The sequence below is a fragment of the Hyaena hyaena genome, unplaced genomic scaffold, assembly GCF_003009895.1.
Source record: "Hyaena hyaena isolate Hyena2069 unplaced genomic scaffold, ASM300989v1 scaffold_140, whole genome shotgun sequence".
Lineage (NCBI taxonomy): Eukaryota > Metazoa > Chordata > Mammalia > Carnivora > Hyaenidae > Hyaena > Hyaena hyaena.
This window is the reverse complement of record NW_024080772.1, coordinates 1683893-1710694: the sequence shown is the minus strand read 5'-3', so window position 1 is coordinate 1710694 and position 26802 is coordinate 1683893. Positions and strand designations below refer to the sequence as shown.

Genomic DNA, 26802 nt, shown 5'->3' with positions numbered 1-26802 from the left:
TTGGCTGGAATAAAGAGCACTTTGGGATGTGGAAGAAGCAAGACTGGATAGACAGGTCAGAGTGGAATCTCCAGGGGTGATGGGGCCCGATAAGGAACCAGTCCTCTTGTGGAGGAACGAATCTCTGCTAGACTGCATGTGAAAGAGGGCTGGCACGAACATACACGGGAATAACATCACCCTGGCAGCAAAATTTAGAAGGAACCTAGACGGGCAGAGGCAGGAAGCACAGACCAGTGAGGAGTTATTACAACAGGCAGAATGGGGACCAGAATGACAGCAGCAGGAACTGAATGGAGGGAGGGTAAGAGAGACTTCGTGCAGGCACCCCACAGACAGCTCATTTCTTATTTGTCAGTTGTATCTTTCAGTTTTAAAATATCCATTTGGTTCTTTCTTATTTGAATTATTTATAAAGTTTATTTCTTTTTTGAGAGAGTGAGCACAAGTGGGCCAGGGGCAGAGAGAGGGGGAGACACAGGATCTGAAGCAGGCTCCAGGCTCGGCGCTGTCAGCACAGACCCCGAAGCAGGGCTCAAACTCACAAACTGTGAGACCATGACCTGAGCCAAAGTTGGACATTTAACCAACTGAGCCACCAGTTGGTGTCCCTCTTATTTGAATTTTTTAACTGAGATCTCTGGAGATTTGCATGCAGGGGTATAAATAATACAGGGAGATCTCTTGCATACTTTGCCCAATTTCCCCAAATGCAGCTGTTTACATAACTATAATATCACAACCAGGATACCAACGATACAATCCACCCCAGTTTTAACCTTACTCATTAGTGCGATTGTGTATGTACATGCTCACACATCGTTAGGTTCTTTACTACATCCTCATTCCTCTGAACTTTCTTTCCACTTGTTTCAAGAGTATTAACCTTAATTCTTGGAGAATGGTTGCAATATATTATTTAAAGTCCTTATCAGTGTGATGTCTGTATCATGTCAAGGTTGGCAACCTTTGATTGTCTTTCTCCTTGAGAGATGTTGAGATTTTCCTGGTTTTCCGTATTTTGAGCAACTGTGGATTGCATCCTGTACATTGTAAATATTATGTGGTGGGACTCTGGATCTTATTTAAATCCTATGGAGAATGTTTATCGTTTTGTTTTAGCAAGGAGTCAACCTAGGTCCAGGCTGGACATCCCCCCACTTCTGAACACTGTGCTTCCAATGCTAGTTCAGGTTCCAAAGCCTTTTGGGACCTTTCTCCTAGGTCGTGCCATCCAGTAGTGTCTGAGACCTGGACAGTGGCCTACCCTGGAGACCAAGCCTTTGGTCAGATCCACATATGTGTGAGTTCACACCCAAGCCTAGGAGTTCACACCCAACATTTTGAGACCACTTTCTAGAGCTCCCTCATCCCCATGGTCTCCCTGACACTTTTCTGCTCCTGGAGGCACCCCTTCCTCGTATCAGGACAGAGTCCCTAAGCTTTAGTTCCGTTGCTCTGTCATACAGTCTCCTGGGACTGACTCTGCCTCTGGGAATAAGCACCGAGAAAAAAGAAGACAAACTATTGGGAACATTTCATCCCTGTTCCCGGGACCACAGTTTCTCTGGTTGGAGAGAAGAGTTCTCCTCTCTTGGGGTTTCTGGTGCCTGGCCACCCATGGCTGCTACTATACCATTGTAAGACTGTCTAGGGATGGGGGTGGGACAGAACCAAAGAGATAGCAAAAAAATATATATCTTTAAAAAAAAGTATTTCCTCCATTTTCTGTCTAGTAGGGGACCCCCAGGGCTTCTCTTTAGGCTTTCTTTCCATAATGGCTGTGAACTTCTGGGTTTCAGGTGCATTTACAAGTGCATCAAAAAGTATGAAGTATCCAGGAACAGACCTAACAAAACTAGTACAAGATAACTATAGAGAAAATTATAAAATCTTACTGAGATATTTTTAAAGGACTCAATTAAATAATGCAATATTCCAAGCTTATAATTAAAAGAGTGAATATTGTAAATATGTCAGTTTTTCCCAAATGACTTACAGTTTAAAATGCAAAACCAGATATGTTTTAAAAGATGTGTTTTAAAAGAAACTTAACAGCTTTTTCTAAAATTTATATGGAAGTATGATTTATAAGGACCCAAATAGGCAAGAAACTGTTCAAGAATAAGGTAGGAAGCTCTCCTTTGCTAGATATCAAAATGTATTTTTTCAGTAGTTATGAAGTACAGTACTGACACAGAAATATTTAAATAGCTCAATGGAAGAGAGTAGAAATTTTTGGACAAAATCCTTTAATCACAGTAGAAAGCCTTTCTGCTTCAGCCACTGATAAGTTAGCAAGTACTTACCGAGGGTCTATTTTGTGCTATATACTACTACAGTGAATACAAAAGTATAAAACACTCTCATAGTCTATTTAAAGTTTAAAATTTTGCTGAAAGAAAAAAGGATCTGGACAGATAAAGCAACTGGAGGACAAGACCCAAGACAAACAAGAATTGAGTGGTATGGACACAAGTGTATACAGAATTAGAGAATGGAGACACCAAAGTGATCTGGGTCATCAGCAAAGTTTTCTGGGAGAAACAGCATCTGAATAAGGAGGTAAAGCACAGCCAGGACCCCAAAAGGCATGAGTCAAATTACTGCACCCAGAGAAACAGCACGAGACAAAGTATGGAGGGAAGGGGAAGGACAACGTACGCACAAGACAGTGAGACATGAAACGTAGCTCAGCTATGGAGGCAGCCAGAGATCCCATCAAATACGGGAAGGACCCAGAGTCAGAATATTTTCTGATTAAAAGAGAAGTCACTAGAATTCTTGAATAGGTGAGAAACATAAAGCTAGTTGTGTTTACAAGGACCTACTGGAGGTATAAAATCTAGCCTGGAGGTTACATTACAGGGTGATGAAGGTTTGCAGGTGGTAGGAAAGAAAAAAAAAAGGAACAAATGTACAGTATTCTTGTCAGAAATCAAAATCATAAACCATGACTGATGTTTAAAAACATGTAAGATGCAGGTTTCATTAAATTCTAACAAATTTATCTAATAAAAAAGGGTGAAGCAGCCTAAATATAAGGCATTCCACAAAAGAAATAAATACACTGAATAAGAGATTAAACTTTTTGGTTTGACCTACCAGTATTTATTTTTGATGTTACATGAGCTACATCAATTTTCTGGGACCTGATGAGAGGCATAGCTTTTGCAGAAGTGTGTACTATATTCTTCCTTCGATCTTTTGCTTTGCTTATTTTTGAAAGAGGTGCAAAAATACCTAAGGGAGGAGCATAGAGCTTGAGTTAGTGCTAAACCATTAAAAGCATTTCCAATAAAAGGGGCAAGTACACCATTTGATAATATAAATCTTTAAGTTCTTTTTTTAGTGCCTACCAGGAATCCTGTAGGGAAAGACAGGAAAAAGGGAGACACAGCACTTGCCCTCAGAGAGCTTACAATCTAGTTGTTGAGATGAACAACATATACAGTAATTTAAAAATTACATGACAGATGCCTAACCAGGTATTAAGTGAAATTCAGGGAAAAGAGAAATGAGTGAAGGTAACAGTTGTCCATCATTCCATCATAAGGATTTCTGACTTGGCTACTGGCAAATAATAGTGCACTTTAGAACATAAAAACTATTCATCTATGTCACTTTGTATCTCCTTTAAGACCCATTTTCCCCACATGAAAGCTTTTTATGCCCTTGTTCTAATCTCTCTTCCAGACTGTGCACCTTTGGAAGATAAAATTCAAATGTTATTCATTTCTGTATTTCCACTGTACCCAATTTCAGTGCCTTACACATAGTAGGGATATAAAAAATACTCAAGTACAAAATATAATCTTCCCAAAAGGCCTAGCCCTCAGCTCCTGACATCCCTACACAGCACAGTGCATGCTGGGGAGGGGTGGTAGGTGGGGGCAGGGGAAGGGGTTGCTAATCTACAGCAGCTCAGAGTATAAAATTCCATTGAAAAAAGAGGAGTTTATCCAGGCAATGAAATATCCAGTATAAGTATGCATAGACATTAAAGATAATGACTATAGACTATAGATAGAAAGATTATCTAGCTAAGACATTTTAAATGATAAAAAAATCATAATGTGTATATCATATTCTTCCATTGGATATTTACCATCTAACAAAGACACACCATGACTAAAATGTAATATGTACATTAAAAACAACTTGTTTTAAAATGGGTCTATAGAAATGGTCAAGACTACAAAAAGTGAGTGCTTTGTTAATAACTACAAAGTGCTAACTACATGACTTTTTCTGATATTCGTGAAATGCTTTCCTCCTTGGGATTTTATATTACCTAATCCTGATTTTCCTCTCTTCTGACTTATCCACAATGTTCTCGCTTCTGTCTCCCACCTAGCAGATTTTCCTTGAGTTTATATTCTTTTCTCTAAGTTCTTTTCCTTGCCAAATACACCTCCCACCCCCCTCACACACACACTCTACAGTGTGATAACTATATCCAATTGCCACGGGTTGAAAGATAGAACTTATTTTATACTCCAGAAATGTAAATTTGTACAACCTTACTGGAAGACAAAAATTCTGACTTAATCCACTTTGTGGCATTAATTATAAAGAGATATTTATACTTCAAGATGTTCACAAAGGTTACAAAGTTATATTTGTATAAGGAAAAGATAGAGTTCTGGAGCCAAAACAATTTCTAGTTTACTGCTATGACCCAATTACACTTTCAGAAATTAATCACACACACAAAAATCCAAATGGAGTGAAAAGACTGTATACCTGAATGTGTCATCATTGCAATTCTGTAGGAGAAAGTAATTATTTGGCAATGAACTATTGCATCATCATCAAGAAGTGAAATAATACAAATTGTAAAGAAATATAGAAAAGTATGAAAATTGAATCAAGGAAATGAAAATGAAGTTATATGTTTATGTTATGATTGTATCTGAAAAAAATTTTATGTGTAAATATAAGAAAGACTGTAAAAAATTGAAAACCAAAACATACGAGAGCATTCAGACTATGAGTTATCTTTTGAATTTGTCATTAATACCATAATAATGTTGCTTAATGGATGGTTTTTTCTCAATCTGAGGAAAGTTATATGGCTTTTCTTCCAAGGTCTTAATAGAAAATTTCCACATCATATTATTCCACATAATACTTTAAAAAATATTTAATTCCATTCCTTTAAAAGATTTCTATAGCATATAAAACTACACCTGTATAGTTCTCATTCTTCCTATTTTTCCAACTGAAGAAATCATTTGGGAGAACCAAAATAAGTTTAAAACCATGATTGGCTACAACCAAAGCCCACAGTGCATACAGAATATGGGCTGAAGTTCCTATTCAATAACTCACGCTAATCAAAGTACCAATGGGACTATTCCAAGATCTCAACATATAATTGTAAAACTTAACTAAAGTAAAAATGTAGGAATAATTATTTTTAAATAGAAGGGTAATAGGTTTCTAGACCAACATTGCCCATTTTGTTTTACCACAACTCCTACCAAAATGCCACTGAAATACTAGCAAGGAGTAAAATGATATAAACTCTAAAGAAAATAAGAAATGATAAAAAGGAGAAAAAATACCAAAAGCTTCTAAAGAAGCTTCCAAAGAGAGGGGGAAAAATATCAAAAACAGAAGAAAGATTTTGAAACTTCTCCACAGCAACACTGAAAACTCAAGATAATAGCTGATGAACCAACGGCCTGGGAGCCACATCCCACCTGCCACCTACTTTTGCCAACTAGTTTTGGACATGACCATGCCCATCTGTTCACACACTGTCCACAGCTGCTGCTTCACTACAACAGGGCAGCTGAACACTGGCAACAAGACACTGTGTGGCCCTCAGAGCCTAAAATATTTACTCTGGCCTTTTACAGAAAAATTTTGCCACACTGTCAGACAAAAGACTATCACCTTCTAAATACTGAGAGAATACGAGTTCCAACTTGACATTCCTTATCCCATCAAACAATCATATAAAATGTAAGGGCAGAAATAAACATAGTTTTAGAAGGGAAGGTTTCAAATATTTCTCTCTCATGAGACCTTTGCCAAAAAGCTACTAGAGGATGTGCTCCACCAAAACAAATAAGTAAACAAAGAAAAAAACTGACTTTCTCCTCATGATATGAAGTCAATAGATGTCTAAAAATGGAAAAATCAAGGGTATCTGGCTGGCTTAGTCAGTAGAGCATGTGATTCTTGTTCTTGGGGTTGTGAGTTCAAGCCCCACATTAGGCATGGAGATTACTTAAAAATAAAATCTTAAGGAATGAATGAATGAATAAACAAATAAATAAATACAACTGGGAAAATCAAGAGAGATTCATATAAATATATTATTTATAAATATAAATACTAATATCAGAAGATACAGTTAAAGAAGCTGAAATAGTTCTTGCCTCTAAATGTCAGGACTCGGGTCAGGGAAGGGCAACTGGGTTTTACCAAGTATTAAAATTTATTATAAAGTTTTCAATTGCCAAAACTTAGGAGAAACCAAGATATCCTTTAGTAGATGAATGAGTAAATAAATTGCAGTACATCCAGACAATGGGTTATTATTCAGCACTGAAAAGACATAAACTAGCAAGCCATGAAAAGACATGGAGGAAACTTAAATGCAAGTTACTAAGTGAAAGAAGCCACTCTGAAGAGGCTACATTCATACTGCATAATCCCAATGATACGACATTCTGGAAAAGACAAAACTAAGACAGTAAGGGGCGCCTGGGTGGCTTAGTCGGTTAAGCGTCCGACTTTCGCTTAAGTCATGATCTCGCGGTTTGTGGGTTCGAGCCCCGCGTCGGGCTCTGTGCTGACTGCCAGCTCAGAGCCTGGAGCCTTTTTCAGTCTGTGACTCCCTCTCTCTCTGACCCTCCCTTGCTCATGCTGTCTCTCTCTCTCTCCTAGAAATAAATTTAAAAAAATAAATAAATAAATAAATAAATAAATAAATAAATGTTTAAAAAAAAAAAAAACTAAGACAGTAAAAAGATCAGTGGTTACTAGGCATTAAGGGGGGAGGTGATGAACAAATGGAGCACAGGATTTTTAGGGAGGTGAAAACACTCTGTATGATACTGTAATGACAGAGACATGTCACTAAACATTTGTGCAAACCCACAGAATGTAGCACACAAAGAGTGAACCCCAGTGGCAATGATGGGATTTGAGGGATGATGAGAAGTCAGTGCAGGTTCGTCTATTTTAAGAAATGCAGCCTCTAGTGAAGGGATGCTGGTAATGGGGGTGGCCATGAGAGCATGAGAATAGGGGATACATAGGAAATTTCTGCACCTTCATCTCAATTTTGTTTTGAACTTAAATTGCTCTAAAAAAGTTTTAAAAATTATTATGAAATTTCTACAATTTAAAAAATCTAGTAACATGTGCTAGAAGGAACAGATTAGTTGAATGAAACAATCCTGAAACAGATGACAGCATTCATAAGAACTTAATTTATAATGAAGAAAGCACAAGCCAGAGGAAAAATGATAGAGTTAAAGAGAGGGGGGAAATAAAAATAATAACTGTTGGTGAGAAGAGACAAATTCTTTGGCTTCTGCTTAGGGTAACTCCTGTTTTTAAATCCAACACATGATCCTGGCCCCCCAAATCTTACTGTTAAGCATGTAAAAAGGACAGAAGCAAGTCCTTGGGGTTTCGGGCTTTGTCCTCATCAAGCTTGCCTTTGCTTGGGATGATGAGATTTGGGGGCAACATGCACTGTGTTACAACCTCAGCATTTCCAGCGAACCTGACTGACCTCTGCCCTGTGTGTTGCTAGTAGTTTTGCTCTTGCCCTTAGTCTGCTTGACAGTTGCCAAAATTAGCTAATAGAGGAAAATTAAAATTAAATTCTTAATTCCACATAACTAACCAAATACATTCCAAATGGGTTAAATAACAGTGTAAAAAATTAAAACTTTCAAAAGAATAAAATATATAATTTTAAATTAATCCTTGGATTAGGAAGAACTATCTAAGCATTAATGCAATGTGAGAAGTTATAAAGAAAAAGTCTTAACTACATAAAACTTTGTGCCAAAACACTGCAAGTGAAGTTCAAAGACAAATGACAAACTGGGCAAAACATCTGTAATAACTTTAAGAGTTTACTATCTTAAGTATGTATTGTGTTTCTAAAGTTTTTAAAAACCCACTAATATCACAATTATTTAGTAAGCAAGTAATATGAACAATTGTTTCTGGGCAATTGCCAGGATAACACACACACACACACACACACACACATACACACACATATATCACAATGAAACATTTCAAATGTTTTATTTCACCACAATCAAAGAAATATGAATTCAAACATAGAGACTTTCAGCCATCAAATTGGAAAAATTAAAGAAAATGGAGCCATTAAAAATCACATTTTCAAACAATAATGATTTGGGGAAATTATAATAGTATGTCAAGTAAAAATGCAAAATATATATAACTATATAATCTAAATTTCATGAAAAGAATTAAATAGAAGAAATATACAAGTGATTTTATCTTCTTCTTTTGACCTTTTTAATGTTTTGCAAAGTTTATACAAAAAACATTTTTATAAACAAAAAAATTAATAATAGACCAAAAAATGATGCTCCATTTTAAGTGTATGACAAAAGGAAACTAGTAACTTTGATAAATGCATAACAGCTAGCGAACAGCTATCATCTGTTGAATGCTAAGAGAGAAGCAAGCACTATTCAAGGCGCTTTAAACATTTATCACACAAACTCTTGAGGTATTGTTACCCCAATTTACTGAAGACAAACTGAGGCACAAGAAGAGAATTAAGGTCACAGAGCTGGTAGGTAGGGAAGCTGATTCTTGCCCAGCAGTCAGACTCGAAGTCAGGACTTCAGCATTAAATCATAGTGCCTCCTTGTGGAGCTAGAATATGAAATACTGAACAAGCAGGGAAATTAATGTTCTAGAAAACTATTTCATGGCAAGGAAAAATACAAAATTGTAAGTGACAAATTTAATTCAATATGTCAAGGGGTGTGTGTGTGAGAGAGAGAGACAGAGAGAGAGAGAGAGAGAGAATATGAATTTAAACAAACAGCTGTCAGAAAGAGAAGAATCAACCCATCTTAGGAGTACGGTTATAAAGTTGGCCTCATTTGCTATTCGAAGTTTTCACATTTTTCCACCTGCAGAGCTCTGCGCTTCCTTGACGAAGAAGTCCCTTCCTCAGTTACGGAGTGCACCCCGCCCCCCCAGGACTGACGGGAGCCCTCCTGCTGAGACACCATCTCCCAATCACTCTACTGCTCATAGTGAGAACAGGGCAGCCCCTTCATTTACTACATAGATAAACAGGAGGAAAGTTTTATTTAAAAACAATAAAAGAATAAATTTGATTATCTTGTACTAATTCTCATTAAGTTAGACTGTATCTCCCTTACCATATTTGGGGGCACATTTAAAGTACTGGATTTTCCCAACACTTCCATTGTTTTTTCCTTCCGGTTCATCCAACTCAATGCCAGCCCACTGCCCACTTGCAAATTCAGTTGTTCCACAAAATCTTAATGTTCCAACCTAAAGAAAACATAAACCAGAATAAATTTCAAGGATTACTAGGAACTCTAATTGTGCTACTCTTGCAAACTTTATGGAAGTTTTTAAAAACCGTTCTCTCAAAGTAGACTTCAGAACAGTAATATTACCAGGAACGAAAGGTAATATTATATAATGGTAACAGCCAATTCACCAAAAAGACGTAAGAATCCTAAATCTGTATGCACCCAACAACTGATTTTGGAAAATCTCCAAATATTTGGAAATGAAACAATATAGTCCCAAATAACCCATGGTGAAAGAGACAATCACAAGGAAATTTAAAAACTCTTTGAATTGAGTGAAAATGATAATACGATACGTGAAAATCTGTGGGATGCAACAAAAGCAGTGTTTAAAGGTAAATGTATAGCATTAAACACTGGTAATAGAAAAGACCTCAACTTAATGATCTAAACTTCCATTTTAAAAAACTAGAAAGTGAAGATGCAAAGCAAGTCCAAGGAAAGAAACAATAAAGATAAGAAATTAGGAACAGAAAACTAACAAAGACTATCAATGAAGCCAAAAGCTGGTTATTTGTAAGGATAAGTAAGATTAATAAAATTCTAGCTAGAGACCAAGAAAAAAATAAGAGAGGACACATACTGCAAACATCATGAATGAAAGCAGGACATTATTACATTCCCTCAGTCATTTAAAAAATAGTAAGAAAGGGGGAGCCTGGGTTGCTCAGTCAGTTAAGTGGCTGACTTTGGCTCAGGTCGTGATCTCCCAGAGTTCATAGGTTTGAGTACCACATCAGACTCTGCTGTCAGCACAGAGCCTGCTTTGGATCCTCTGTTCTCCTTCCTCTCTACCCCTTCCCCACTAGTATGCACATGTTCTCTCACTCTTTCTCAAAAATAAATAAACATTAAAAAAAAAAAAGAATAGTGGGGCACCTGGGTGAGCCAGTTGGTTGAGCATCCAACTTCCTCTCAGCTCGTGAGTTCTAGCCCCACATCCGGCTCTGTGCTGACAGCTCAGAGCCTGGAGCCTACTTGAGATTCTGTGTCTCCCTCTCTCTCTGCCTCTCCCCTGCTCTCCCCCTCTCTTCCTCTCTCTCAAAATAAATAAACATTAAATTTTTAAAAATATTTTTTAAAAATAGCAAGAAAATACTATGAACGACCCTATGCCTGTAAATTTAATAATAAGATAAAATGTTCCAAATCCTTAAAAGATGCAAATTGTCAAAAGCTCACATCTGGATTGAATTTGTAGTTAAAAACATTCCAAAAAAACAAAATGAAACAAAACAAAACAAAAAACCCTGCAGAACCTGATGGACTTCACTGGTGAATTCTACCAAAGAGTTTAAGGAAAAAAACAATTGATTCTACACAAATCTAGATAGAATATAAAAGTGGAAGGACAAACTCTCAACTCATTCCCAGAATCACCCTTGATACCAAAACCAGACACAAAGATCCTCAACAAAATAAGAGCAAATCAAATCCAGCAATATACAGAATCCAGCAATATATAGCAAATCAAATCCAATGTCATGACCAAGTAAGGTTTATCATGAGAAAGCAAGGTTAGTTCAACATTTGAGAGTTAATCAATATAATTCATCACACCCACATACTCTCTCAACAAATGCAGAAAAAGCCTTTAGCAAATTTCAACATCCTTTCATGATAATAATCATTAAAAAAAAAAATCTCAGCAAACCAGGATTCAATGGGAACTTCCACAATTTAGTAAAAGATGCCCACAAAATCTACAGCTAGCAATTGTGATACTTCGTGATGGAAAGCTGAGTGCTTCTTCCTCCATATGGGGAGCAGGACAATTGATCAGTTCTGACTACTTCCACTCATCATTATACTGGAGGTCCTAGGCAATGGAGCTAGGCAAGAAAAACAAATGAGAGGCACACAGATTGGAAAAAAAGAAAACTGTCTCTATTCACAGGCAACATGATTGTTTCCATAGGATATCCCAAAGAAGCCACAAACAAGGCCAACAGAATTCATAAATTGAGCAAGGTTACAGAAAATATGGTCCATATACAAAAATCAACTGTATTTCTATATGAAATTCCCAAAACATCACCATTTACAACAGCACCAAAGATCATGAAAAACTTAGGTACAAATCTGACAAGTTATGTGCAATATCTAAATGCTTAAAACTACAAAAGTGATGAAATAAATCAAAGACCTATTAAATAGAGATACATTGTGCTTGCGTTTGAAAGTCTCGGTGTCTTTAAGACATTCGTTCTCCTCACCTGATTTATGTCAACACAATTCTATTCAAAATCCCAGCAGGACTTTCTGTATGATTTTAAATCCATAAGCTAATTCTACAATGTACGTGGAAAGACAAACTAAAATAAAACAAACAACAAAACTGAAGGCCTAACAACATCTGATTCCAAGACTTACTATAAAGCTATAGCACTTGAGACAACATAGTACTGAAGAAAGGATAATCATTGCATCGATGGAGCAGAATAAAATCTAGAAATACACCCATACACATAAGATCAATTGACAAAGGAGCAGGTGCATTTCAAGACAAAAGAAAAGTCTTGTCACAATATGGTGTTGGAACAGATAATCAGATGCAAAAAGACAGAAACTATACCTAGCACTCTGTACAAAAATTAACTCAAAATTAAATATAAAACTAAATGTACTATAAACTTCTGGGAGAAAGCATATGCACTCTATCCCCCACTGAACTATGAGATAGTGGAAAATTTCTTAGCTATACTAAACACACAATCCATATAAGGAAAAGTTGATAAAATGGACTTCATCAAAATTTAAAACTTCTGCTCTTTGAGGGGCACCTGGGTGGCTTATTTGGCTGAGCGTCCAACTCTTGGTTCCGGCTCAGGTCATGATCTCATGGTTCAGTTCATGGGTTGGAGCCCCACATCAGAGCCTGTCAGCCCGCAGCCTGCTTGGGATTCTCTCTCTCTGCTCCAGCCCCCCTCACTCGCTCGCTCTCTCTCAAAATAAATGAATTTTGCTCCTTGAAAGACATCTCTAAGAGGGTGAAAAGACAAGCAGCAAAGCAGCAAGCTGAGAGAAGGAATAAAGGAAGCAGGACGGCCATGAGGTGATCAAGTTAAGCCAGCTGACTGGTACGCACACACTCGTATGTTTCTACTTTTGTATGGCTTTAAATTATCCAAAATAAAAGGTAAAATAATACAACAGAATAACTCTTCTAAACACCCACTCTCAGGCATAAGACAGGAAGATTAACGAGGCTGAATGTTAATCCCAAGTTAAAAGAAATAATAATAAAAGCTAACCAATATCCCATTGATATATTCTTTTGCAAGTTGTTAAGTGTCAGTCTCCACATAATCATTTGTTTGTAGTTTACCTTCCTTTTTGATGCAATTTTCTCAGTAAATCCAACTTCCCGATTTTGGCGTTTTCTGAGAAACCTGCATGGTCAGATGTTCTGAGGAACCCACCCAAATATCTAGACATAACTGTGTTAGGAAATTCAACAGGCAAGCAGGAATGCCCTGTTCTACTCTTCACACCAAGCTCCCCATTAACCCCAAAGCTAAAGAAAAAAATAAAAAGGAAAAAGAAAAAGAAACAGCCCTTCCTCATGAGGTATTAGAAAAGAGAGAATAGCAAAAAGTAAGTGCCAAAAGGAAACAGGCACTTTGGAGAACAAGAGGCGCCTAGAGAATCTTCAATAGGCCAGGGTGGGGGCAGGTCCTCTTTCCACATACACGTTTACTATCAGGTTAAAATAATATCTAAGATTTCTCTAATATGGGATCTCAAGGCCAAACACCCATGAATGGCAAGGGTCTCCTTGACTCCATTTCTGCCAGGCAGTCCTGGTGGGAAAACCCGGTGGGGACCGCAGGCGGCTGCAAGGAGACAGCTCCAGGACCAGCGGTGTCTCAGCTCACCCCTCTAAATTCACGCAACAGCTCTCCCGTACTCCCCTCTTCCCACCCCAGCAAAGATGTCTTCATGACTAAGTCCAAGTCATTTATGTTCTTGAATCACACTTCATAGTAAACGTGCACCTAGGCTTCACAGTTTCCATTAATATGCTTCCACTTACACACTGCACTTTCTTTAAAAAGCTCCAAACTCTGGCCACACTGTATACACCCCTGGCATCCAGGCCACACACACTCTGACCTCAGACACAGCTTTAGCGACCGCAGTTACTTACTATACCTTCTGTCCTGCAATAACAACACGATCCCCCAACTTCAGACCGAGTGACGCAAGTGTCGCCTTGCTAGTAACACGATCATAGTTTGGAAGCATGGGCTTCGAAATGTCACACGATAGGGGCACCGCGTCTAACAGCATCTGCTTGATTTCTTTAGCAGTTGCTGCGGCATCGGCCATTTCTAACGGCATCTCAACCGGGTCTGGAACAACATCAGCAGGGATCTGTCCTTTGTCATTCTACAAACAGAAGAGAACAATTTCAATTCGTATCTACTCCAAAGCTCCATGCAGTCATACACAATTATTTAAAAAAAAAGTTTTTAAAAATTTAAGTTAAACTCATTCCTCATGTATTTACCCAGACAATTTACAGAACATCTACTACATGCCAGACCATTCTAAATGCTACTGATGTCACAGTGAGGCAAAAAAAGCCCTGCCCTCAAAAAGCACACCTTCTGGTAGAAGAGACAGACTACAAACAATCAAACAAGTCAAGGATATGGTATCTTAAATGGTAAAAAGTGGCAGAGAGAGAAAAACAATTCAGGGAAGTGAGGTGGAGAGCACCCGGAGAGTGGAGTCTACACATGCACGGTGGTCAGGGAAGGATGCACCGCTCAGACGCACTGACGCAGAGGCCCGGGGCCATGTGGGGGAGTACCATGCAGGGTAGCTGGTTGGGAAAGGCGGCCCAGGCTCGGGGAAGAGCAAACGCTGAGGTCATGAGTGGACAGCATGCCTGGCTGTGCAGGTTTAGAGATGGCAGGTTTAAAGACAGAAGTCACAGCACCGACTGGCTTCCCAACCCCAGACCCGAGATTCTGTCCACTATCCCACAGCCGCCGCCTCGGCTCTGTGACCTGACCCATCCTGCCCACTCATGGAGTGACTCAGATTTCAGGAATAGAAACTACAGCTTCAATACTTCTAAATTTGGGCTATAATCAAGAAAACAGCTCTGGTCTCACTATAAAGGAGAGACTGCATCCTTGGATTTATCCTGCAACAAGATAAAATGGTCAGTTACGAGCCCACTAACATTTGCATGGTACTTATATAACCAAATCCTATCATATAAATTTTCTCATTTGATTCTCACATCAAGAAAAAGCTTATGAATGAAACAGATAAAAATATCCATGCCCATGGAGAGTTTATGTTGTAGTAGGAGAGATAATAACCAACTAAACAAGAAAAACATTACTAATATCTCCAGTTTGCCAATTAGGAAGATTCAGCAAGAAAAGATTAATGACTCAGTCAAAAATTAATTATGTGATTCCTGGCAGAGGTGACATTTGGATCCATGTCTAGGACCTGCTAGACTCAGCTGAGAATTTCTCCTACTCAAGGTTCTTTCCCTCAAACATCTCTCTTCTGTGCTCCCTAACCAAAAAACTTGGACTCCGTAAAACTGTTTCCAGACTGTAATCTTCTTTTAATAAGATGAATCAAGATTCTTTTGCTGAGAAACTTCTTTTCCTTGTCTTCTCTACTGATTATCTTCAAATGTTCTGTATGGATGAAAGTATGAGGCTCTTAGAACACACTTATTTTGCAAGTGCCTCACATTTTTTGTTTTCAAATTCAAGTCAGTTTGGTCCTAAGTAAATATATGGTAGGAAGACTTGTTATCAAATTGCTGACATGGTGGTGGGCCTATTTCAATCCCAGATTTCAATGAAAATATACAAAATGTAATAAAGGTGTGTATAGCACAAATATGTACTCTTGAAAAAAAAGGGGGGGGGGATTTTTTAAACTCTGCACTGATAAGCTGTAAGGTATATTTATAGTGACTATTTTACTTTAGATTTTTAACTCTTTACCTTTCTAAAGTAAGTCACACATGTTAATTCCTAGAAATTCAGCAACTGAAACTTGTTAAAAAATACTAAATAATAATAAAATAACAAAGATGATGTCATGCCAACATAAGAAATCTCGTTCATGATTAATTATAGAATTCTATTTCCTTCTAAAATTGTGGTTATCAGGGGCGCCTGATAAGCGCCCCTGGTGGCTTAGTCGGATAAGCATCCGACTTTCACTTAGGTCATGATCTTGTGGTTCGTGGGTTCGAGCCCCGTGTCGGGCTCTGTGCTGACTGCCAGCTCAGAGCCTGGAGCCTATTTCGGAGTCTGTGTCTCCCTCTCTCTCTGACCCTCCCCTGCTCACGCTGTCTCTCTCTCTCTCTCCTAGAAATAAATAAAAATAAAAAAAATAATAAAATTGTGGTTATCACAGTATGAGCCAGGGATTATTGCTGACCTACATGTTGGCTGCATTTTTTTTTTTTAAGTATTAACCTTCAAAATACAGTGATATTGTTCCTGGCTTGAACTGGTAATCTACCTCAATGACACACCTGACTGCCTCTTACTAAATTCACACCATTCTCTCCACTAATGAGGTCTTGTCAACAGTCACACTGGGAAAAGCACACACATATCACCTTCACATTCCACCCACACCACCATCATCACCGAGCCTCCTTGCACATGACTCTCCTCTCTGCCTAAACCACTCTTTGCACCTCCCTCCTCTAACCAGTTACTGCTTAACTATGTGTAAGTCCTCAATGTCACCTTTGCCAGAAAGCCTTCCCAAGGCTTAGAGAGATACACCTGGTATGTGACCCCATGGCACCCTGTGCCACTCCCACATCATAACCCACTGAAGGCAGCACACTACAGTAAATGTACTTGTCCTTCCTCCCCTCTGCACTACACTGTCTTTGGAGACAAACACTTTTATTTCTGGTTGTATTCTCCCAGTGCCCAGTAAACAACAGGGAAGGAGGGAGGGAGAGTAGGGGGTAAGAAAAGAGGGGGAAAGGATTAATTAACTAATTATGGGATTAAACAGAAACCGTGGCAGAAAGAAGTAGGGAGAAGGGAAACAAGAAAGCGAGGAGGGGCCTAGGCGAAGGGACGGGGAAAGAGGGGAGGAGGGGAAAAGGGGGGAGGGAAGAGGCTTTTTCAAACACTGCCCACTCCTGTCTCTTCAAGGGAAGACGCAGACCCCGTTTAAGAATCCCCACCAGAGCGGGAAAGGGAGAGAGGCAAACCATGAGAGACTCTTGAATGCTGACAAAAACTGAGGACTGATGGATGTGGGGGGGAGGGGGGGATGGGCATGAAGGAGGGCACTTTGGGGATGAGCACTGAGTGTTATGTAGAAACTAATTTGACAATAAACTATTTGTAAATAAATAAATAAATAAATAAATAAATAAACTTTTTAAAATATTAAAAAATAAATAAATAAATAAATGTTCAAAATGTTCTGTCATTGGATAACATATTAAAGTAAAATTGTATTATGAAAAAAAAAAAAAAAAAAAAAGAATCCCCACCAGAGCAAGTCACTGCTGTTAATATTAAGAAAAAGAACACTGAGAGCCACCCTGCGAAGACAATAAAATACCAAAGATTTGAAGATTATGAAATTCAATCCTGTGTGTTAACTTTGTAAACACAATTACCATGAAAAAATAATTTTCCCTTTAACTTAATTTTTAAACATTACTCCACTCCTAAATGTGCATTTTAAAAAATTTTCTGTAATGTTTTTCCAAAAGAATTTGAAATATGATTTAACATAGAAATATAACTTTAACATAGGCATTTTTGATAGCTAACTTTTTATAAATATAACAATAAACTAAATGAAGATACTTAAAGATGGTAACACTTTAAGGAATATTTTACTTCACTGAATAAAAGGAAATTCTGTAGAGCTTATCAATAGCAGGGACTGAAATTCACTGCTATGCCTTATAATTATTTGAGATAAAGTTGATCACCATTACTCTTTATATGTAGCACAAAAATATAAATTCTTTCCTCGCACAGATTCTTAACAACATCCAGACACAACTCTTTACTGGGAGATAATATTAGACAGTTTAATTCTTTGCATATTTTTCACTTTTAGTATGGTTTCTTACCCTAAATGCAGGATTTGCTCCATGCTCCAATAAGCATCTCACAGTACTTGCACACAAGTTATACGCAGCAATATGTAGAGCTGTTCCAAAATTAAAGTCACTGCAAGTGGCATCTACATCTGCAATTAACACCACAAGTATATTAACTAAAAATTTAGAATTAGCCATTATAATATAAAAGGAGATGGGCTGTTTGTTTTGGTTGGGGGGAGAACATAACTAAGCCATTTATGAAACTTAAACCAACCCACTAGAAGCACCCTTTCACATATTTGTCACATAGGTAATCACATACGTAATCACTATTCACATATATAATCTCCATATTACAACCTGGTTAACCAATTATTTTCTTAGTACAATAAAATATCATTACAACAAGGACTCATATTATCATAGATTTTCCAACTATCACAAACTAAACTAGATTTAAAAGAAATTAATGGTAATAATTCACATTGGTAAAAGTAACTACCTTAACACAATCTCTCCTTAACCTCCTGCATATGTGCCATGACAACTACAATGAGTTAGAAGGGTTAAGGTCAGGAACCAGCAAACTATGGCCCAGGAACCAAGCACACTCAGCATCTGTTTTTATAAATAAAGTTTTATTGGAACACGGCCGCATACATTTTTACATATTCTCTATGGCTAGATGCCTGCCATAACTGCAGAATCAAGTAGTTCAGAGATCCACAAAGTCTATAGTATTTCCTATCTGGTCCTTTACATAAAAAGTAATAGGTAAAACAATGCAGAATTTTCAAATCAGGAGTAAGTTAAAGACTAATTAAACATACACATGCTTGCAAATCATATTAATTCATAATACTTTATCAAACAAATGAATTTGGACTTCATAGTAGGAAAAAAGAATCTTGCAATTGTAAAGACATTTTAATAACCTTTCAATAAATCATCATGATGCTATATTTAGACACAAGAAATCTTCCAGATTTGGGAATCTCATTTTGAATGTTTTCTATAACAAAGATTTTAAATACTTGGTTCCACTAACCCTTCCTTAATCTAAACCATACCAGACCACATGCCCTATCAACAACTGCAAATGGCTAAGACATGCTCAGGACAAACCTTCCTGTTTATTATGCAAGATGCTGTACTGTCAAAAGAGCCTTTCTGCCTAACATCAATCAAAAATGAAAAGGTAAAATTTAAGATAAAATGAACAATTATACAAAGCAGATTAGAAACAAATATTCTGGGAAATTTAGCTACTGAATCTGTAAAACAAGTCTTCTACAAATGGAGAGGACACTGCATACAACCCACCTTCAACTTAAAGTATTACTACTGCACTTGCTCTCAGTTTTTTGTTTCTCAGTAGAAAACTGACCCACTTGAGAGGACCAGAGAAGAAGTCAAAATACGAGAACTGTAATTTAGACATTCTGGTGTTCAATTTTAGGGTATCACCATAAAGACAGGAATGGGGGGGAACCTTGAAATTGTGTCCTTTAATGGAATCACAGAATTTCAGAACTGAATGCCATCTAAAATACTCTTTATGATTTCAATGCTTAGCTCTGAAAGCTTTATTGCTCTATTTCTGGCTACTTGAGACAAACGAATTATATAGCACACAGATTCAATTATACTTCATAAAATCCATGTTATACTGGGGAATTTGTACATATAAAAAAACGAGAGAACACTATTTTGTATTTTTAATTTGTATTTCTTTGTACCCAGCCTTTTGTTAAATGACAGTAATTAACCCTCAATAAAGAAATACTAAACTATTCCTTAAAACAAATGGGATACAATGTTCATAGCAGCACTCTCCACAATAGCTAAAACATGGAAAGAGCCTAAGTGTTCATCCACAGATGAATGGATCAAGAAGATGTGGTTTATCTATACCATGGAATACTACATGGCAATGAGAAACAATGAAATCTGGCCATGTGTAGCAACATGGATGGACCTTGAGGGTGTTATGCTGAGCGAAATAAGTCAGGCAGATAAGGACAAATATCATATGTTTGCACGTATAGGAGGATTAGGAGGAACTTGACGGAGGAACAAGGGGGAGAAGAAGGGTGGAAATGGTGGGGGAAAGGGAGAGAGGCAAACCATGAGAGACTCTTGAATGCTGACAAAAACTGAGGACTGATGGATGTGGAGGGGAGGGGGGATGGGCGTGGAGGAGGACACTTGTGGGGATGCGCACTGAGTGTTATGTGGAAACTAATTTGACAATAAACTATTTGTTAAATAAATAAATAAATAAATAATCCTTCAAAAATAAAAAAAATTAAAAAAAAAGATGTCAAGAAAAAAAACAAATGGGATAGGAGGTCATATGGAACAAGATGAATTAGAAGTAAAATTTTTTTTGAATTTTAATTTTTATGCCACTAATAAAATGTTCAACTAATAACATCCAATGGTGATCTTATAGTACTTGCCTTTTGGTTTAGATGTCTTCAAAATCACTTTTATAAGCTCAGGGACATCAAAATAAGCAGCATAATGCAAAGCATTCATATTTGTCCAGCGACTCCGTAAACTAACATCTGCTCCCAGATCAATAAGTTGAGTTGCAAATTTTACAGCTGTATCAACATCACCTAAAGGAAGTTTTCTAAATTAGTCTTCTTCAGTACAAACTGAAGTTCTAATAGTTGGCTATCCACTACCACGTTTAAAAAACCAAAGTAAATAGTATACCGAATATACACATACACCTCAAAAATTTCACTTAACAAGGAATTTATTCTAAGAAAATAATCATACTCAGAGATATAGATAAACACATAGCTATAAAGATGTTCATCACAGAACTTTTATAATGAATAAAATTCTGAAACTAAACTACTTTATTAATAAATAAATAATAAATTTGATTCTAAAATAAAGTTCTACAAGCACCATATAAAACTGGTTAAATAAATTATAAGTCATCCACATAATGGAATACTTATATAAAGCCATTAAAAACAATATACTAGGGGGGCCTGGATGGCTCAGTCGGTTAGGTATCCGACTCTTGATCTCTGCTCAGGCCATGATCTCAGGGTCATGAGTTCAAACCCCACATTGGGCTCTGTGCTGGGCATGAAGTCTACTTAAAAGGCAACACACTAGGTTAGGCTACTCAGAGTGGGCTCTGTGGACCACTACCATCCCAAACCACAATTTCTCTGTCCTTTTGTCAAAATGTAATTTTACTCATTTTGAAACACAAGTGGGATTGTATTTTTATCTTTATTTCATTTTTCTATTATAATTTCATTTTTACTTTATTTTACAAAAAGAATCAGTCCATGATGGATTGTAGAAAAAAAAAGTCCCTCATCAACAGCTTAAGAAACCTGTATCAGACTACTGAAACAGGGAGAGAGATTCAAAATATATAGTTAAGTAATAGAGACACGTTTATATAATGGTAAAGCACAGAATACCAATCTGGGAAAAATGTGCATGTATGTTACATATACAGAAAACCCCTCAGATAGGCCTAAAGACTGGGGTCTATAGGGACTGGATACTTGGAAAACAGCTTGGATTGTCTAACCTTGCTGTAAACTCTCAGGAAGGTTCTAGGGTGTTGCCAGTTACTCCCCTAGTGAGCATGCAGCAGTGAACCCTGCTCTAGAAAAGTTGGGATATACCAGGAGGCTATAAAGACCCCCGTGAGAAAACAGAGGGAAGGGAACAAGGTTTTGGGGAGGATCCCACTGAATGCTTGCCTTTTCAGGGGATATTATTATCACCAACTAGGTACCCTCCCAGGAACTCTGGATGGCATACACACAGCTTATACAAACACAAATACAGATGCCTTAAATCACTAGTAGTTTGCCACACTTACCAATACCATGAGCTCCAGACTTGCAAGTGTAATGTAAAAGTGTCATATCTGTCAGTCCATCTCTGTCATTCACATTGCAACCTCTCTTAAGAATCTGAGGAAACCAAAGACGATATGATGACAACGTGACTATTGAAAACGGATTTTAAACCCACGCTGAGAACCAGGTTAGTCAGGTTAGTCCATCTCATCAGAATTAGCTCTCAATAAAATGAGTATCTAGAACAGGCTTCTCTTAAGGATAAACTTTAGATCTACATCCAATGACAATGATGAAAACTGAACTTGTCAGCAGATTGAAGGAAATTCTTAAAGACTATTCCAGGGTAACCTGGCACTCCCGATATGTACCTTACTTAACCTCTCAAAGGATCAGCAAAATTTTCTTCCTAATGGGCTTAATGGTATTTGAAAAATATATACAAGATCTCTCTTCTTACAATATGTCAATGTGCAGGTCAAGGAATCCAGTTACTCTTTCTTCCCTCCTTCAAAAAAATCAAGTATTTTTAAAAACTATATTTAAGCCTAGATCTTTACCAAACCACCCAAAACTATAGATAAAACATATTGGTAATCAAATCTCCAAATGAAGTGTATTTTTTAAAGTTAACAAAACTAATTTGTACAAAGAAAGGAAATATGGAAAATGCCTGCTGCCACCAAGAGTCTATAACATCAGAGCTCCAGGTGTAAGCAAATGAGGAACATGAGGAACAATGGGAAGAATGTATAATACAGACTCAACTGCTCTGAGCAAAGCCTGGAGATACAAAAAACAAACATCAGAATCTTCCAAAGGTTTCCCCTTTATCACCACCCTTCCATTCAGATGGCAGGGTTCAGAGGGGAGCATCTACGCAATTAACAATTCCAATGATGCAAAATGCAAAATGCAAAAATTCCTTACCTCATTTCCAATGATGTCAATATTCTGCTGGACCTGAGGAACCCACTGTCTTAAAATGGCAAATAATTCTGATACAGAAGTTTTAGGATCAAAGAGAATTTCCTGGCATGATGTATCATTAGGATCAAAGAAAGAAAACTCTGTTCAAAATTTAAAAAAAAAAGTGTGAGTTAAACTTATTAAAAGTTCCAAATAAATATACTGAAAATAATAAACAATAAAACCAGGGCTCAAATGATACAAATATTTTTAGATCCCAGCAAAAGTAAGTTTACCTTGAGCAATTTTCAAAACCAAAGTCAAGAGAGCCAAAAAAAAAAAAGAAAAGAAAAAGTATGGCGCATTCCTGAACAGCTGTGAGAACAAGATTTCTGTGCACCATACCACATTTTCTACAGATGGAACAAAAATGTGAGTGCACCCATCTCAAATGCTGAACTTCCCAAGAACTACTTCTAAGGCACAGAAACTTTGGCAAATTTTATCAATATTTTCAGCTCTTAATGACATAAATATATTATGAACAGTAGTTTCACATCAGTACACATAAAACCGGAAAAATATCAAAATATCAACTAGTCTATAAGTTTAAATATTCTTTTTACTTCTCTGTATTTGCCTAATTTTCCCTATGAAACAGGCATTACTTTTTACGCACTGAAAACGCATGAGGAGAACTGCCATGCCAACTAATTAGGCGACAATATCAGGCAACACAGAAATGACACCTGGGGACAGAGTGACTGGGTTACTTTGGAATGTGTATTAGTAGAAACATGGAATATTAACAAAACTGAACATGATCTAAATAGCTCTTAAGACTTTTCTAAGATTTATAAGCAACTATGGTCATCCTATGGCTAGAGGATAAAAGAGAATAGAAGAAAATCAGATTCTATGAACTTGAAGAATCTTAAAAAAAAAAAAAAGTGGGGGGTGGGGCAAGGAATCTAAAAAAACAGAAGGATCTAAAGAAGGAAAGCATTAGCAAACCAATGTTTGCTGAGTGTTTACAATTTACCAAACACCTTGCCAAGTCCTCACAAACACCTTACCTAGGAGAGATTATTGTTCTCATTTTGCAGATAAAGAAACCAAAGCTCAGACTAAATCATATGTGTGCAAAATCACACAGCTAGTAAGTGGCAAATCTGGAATGAAAAGTCAGTTCTATTTCCAAAGTCTATCTTTCTTCCTCTACTGTACTGCCTCCCAAAGACAATTCACTATTTTTTTTAATTTTTAAAGGTTTATTTTTTTTTAATTTTTTATTTATTTCTAGGAGAGAGAGAGAGACAGCGTGAGCAGGGGAGGGTCAGAGAGAGAGGGAGTCACAGACTCTGAAACAGGCTCCAGGCTCTGAGCTGGCAGTCAGCACAGAGCCTGACGTGGGGCTCAAACCCACGAACCGCGAGATCATGACCTAAGCGAAAGTCGGACGCTTAATCGACTAAGCCACCCAGGCGCCCCAAGGTTTATTTATTTTTGAGAGAAAGAGACAGAGCATGAGTAGGGAAGGGGCAGAGAGAGAGGGAGACACAGAGTCTAAAGCAGGCTGCAGGCTCTGAGCAGTCAGCACAGAGCCTGATGTGGGGCTTGAACCCATGAACCATGAGATCATGACCTGAGCCAAAGTCAGAGGCTCAACCAGCTGAGCCACCCAGGCACCCTGAGAATTCACTAATGAAGTCAGCTTCTAACAGCATACATAAGTAGCAGGATTCATACTTTTTATGTTCTTTTTTTATATATATTTTCCAAAATTATACTACATACACATAATTCACACTTTTAGAATTGGGATAACTAAAAGGTGAGTAGAAAAGCATGCAACCAAGGATGTGTATAAAAGGAGAACCACAGTCCATTACAAAAGAATCATAAAGACTAAAACTAGAATACTATACTATCCAAAATCTCAGACAACAGAATGGTCCTCTAGGTTCAGAAGGGAAGACCCAGAAAAGAACTGGTATCCAACATGGAGAAGCACCTTGTATGGTTTCTTAAACACAGATCTGGGCATGTTTCTTATAAATAGCAGTTGACTAGATTGAGGAGGGGGTGTCTAATTGATTTATCTATTCAATAAATATTAATGAGTGAGTCCCTTTCCTAGGCATTGGGCATTTCTAGTAGAGAGATTTCTAAATATATACCTAAAGAGACTTCTGCATGTGTCTGCAGGAGATAAGTCAAGAATTCTTACTCTAGCATTAATTATGATGGCAAAATGTTTGGGCTGAAACATCTCTCCATAAAGGAATGGATAGGAGTGGGGTATTTTATCTTTTGCTTTTTGACAACTAAATAAATGAATTAAGATATCTAAGTCATTAACTGATAAGTACAGGTCTTAAGAAAACATACTATTGATAAGCCACAGAATAATATTCAGTGTCTATTATTTACATAAAATTACAATTACACAGAACAATACTATACATTGTTTACGGGTGCTCATAGATGTAATAAGTATATAATAATATGGTCTGGAATAGTCACACTAAATTTAAGATAGTGGTTACCTCTGGAGAGCAAGGGGAATAGGACCAAAGGAAAACAGAAGGAATTTCAACTTCAAAGTTTTCTTGTAGCTAAAAAACAAGAGCTAAAGGAAAAATGACAAAATATAATATCTATTCTTTCTGATGTCAGATATGTATGACTTACATGTTTGCTATTATAAAATTTTGTGCATTTTTATATGATTTCCTATTTTAAAAAAATGAAAAGCAACAGGAAAAGAATCCCACACACAATATCAATAAAGGTAACAAACATACCAATGAATGTGTGAGGCTTATTTACAGAAAATTGGAGGAGGAGAGGGATTTAAATGGAGTAAGACGTATCATATTGCTGAACTAAAAAATAAAATATTTAAAACTATCAATTTTACCAAAAACAATTACTTAAAATAATTTCAGTTATAATCAAAATCCCAGCAAGACTTATTTGTAAGAGGAGATACAAAATTACTCTACTGTTCATCTGTAGCAGATCTTCTCAAACACTAACTTAGATAGGAATTACCTAGAGATCCTGTTACAATGTAGATTCTAACCAGTAAATCTCAAGTGGGGCCTAGGACTGCCCTTCTAACAGGTTCCCGGTGATGCCAATGCTACCAGACTAAAGACCACACTTGGAGTAGCAAAAATCTAGAAAGTAAATGTAAGATAAATAAGCAAGAACATTTGAACTAAAAAGAATAATGGCCTGAGTGGGGAGAGGGAGCAGTAGCCCAATACATAATAAAGCATATAACAATGCTTTGGTAATTATATACGGAGGTTATGGCAAATAGCAGGTAGCTCAATTAAATAATAATAATGATACACTTGTTAAGTACTTAATAGGTGCCAGGGACTGTTATATGCACTTTACATATATTACCTAATTTAATCCTCATAATGACTGTATGAGGTAGGCACTATTATTATTCTCATTTTATCAAAGAAGAAATAGAGGGAACAAAGAAGGGGCAGAAAAAAAAAGTAATTTGCCTAAGAACACACAACTGGTAAGTGGTTGAGTCAGGATTAAAGAGAGACTGCTTTGTAATCTTAACCTCTATGCTATACTGCATATTAACAAATCTAACTAAATCCAAAATTTAAGCCCATACAGAATAAAAAAGGCTGTAATCATAAGAAAGTTGGAGGGGTGTCCCATTTACCCACTTTATGTCAAGATGGAGTAATGGGGACCAGACTGACCCTTCCATCTGAAACAATAACAACAACAACAACAAAAACAACAACAAAAGGAAATAGACAAAATGCAGTTTTCAAGGGCATGGACATCAAGGCAATGAAAGACAGTGACTCCTAAGGGACATATGTAAATAAGGCGAGTCATAAAATTGTCCCATATTTCTGCACTACAGTACAGAGAGAGGGAAACCAAGAGAAACCCAGAAGACTCCCTAAATTGAGGACATGGCACTGAGAACCCAAGGAGATCAAGGAAGCTAAAGTCCACAGGGAAGAGGATCAGAGGAGAGAGATACACAGCAAGAGAACCCCAAAGACCTATGGAGGCTCCTCTTGAGTACTTAACATACATTAGCAAGTAAAATCTGAAGTAAGAGAGAGAGTCATCCAAAAGGATTAAAAAGACTAGAGCCCAGTACTCATAGAAGGCCTAAAACAGGGGCGCCTGGGTGGCTTAGTCGGTTAAGCGTCCGACTTTCGCTTGGGTCATGATCTCGCGGTTCGTGGGTTCGAGCCCCGCGTCGGGCTCTGTGCTGACTGTCAGCTCAGAGCCTGGAGCCTGTTTCAGTCTGTGAATCCCTCTCTCTCTGACCCTCCCCTGCTCACGCTGTCTCTCTATCTCTCTCCTAGAA

General features: G+C 37.3%; 1 protein-coding gene across 10 annotated transcripts in view; it reads right to left on the bottom strand.

Moving 5' to 3' along the window:
• CLIP4 (CAP-Gly domain containing linker protein family member 4) overlaps nt 1–26802 on the bottom strand; it is an 83822-nt gene that overhangs the window by 25890 nt on the left and 31130 nt on the right. For all 10 annotated transcript variants that reach the window (XM_039238471.1, XM_039238475.1, XM_039238480.1 and 7 more), the window contains 7 exons: nt 22452–22591; nt 21542–21635; nt 20136–20297; nt 17701–17819; nt 13746–13982; nt 9411–9546; nt 3106–3243 (listed from right to left, as the gene is read on the bottom strand). In XM_039238471.1, coding sequence (XP_039094402.1) covers nt 3106–3243; nt 9411–9546; nt 13746–13982; nt 17701–17819; nt 20136–20297; nt 21542–21635; nt 22452–22591 — 1026 coding nt within the window. The remainder of the gene's footprint in view (nt 1–3105; nt 3244–9410; nt 9547–13745; nt 13983–17700; nt 17820–20135; nt 20298–21541; nt 21636–22451; nt 22592–26802) is intronic.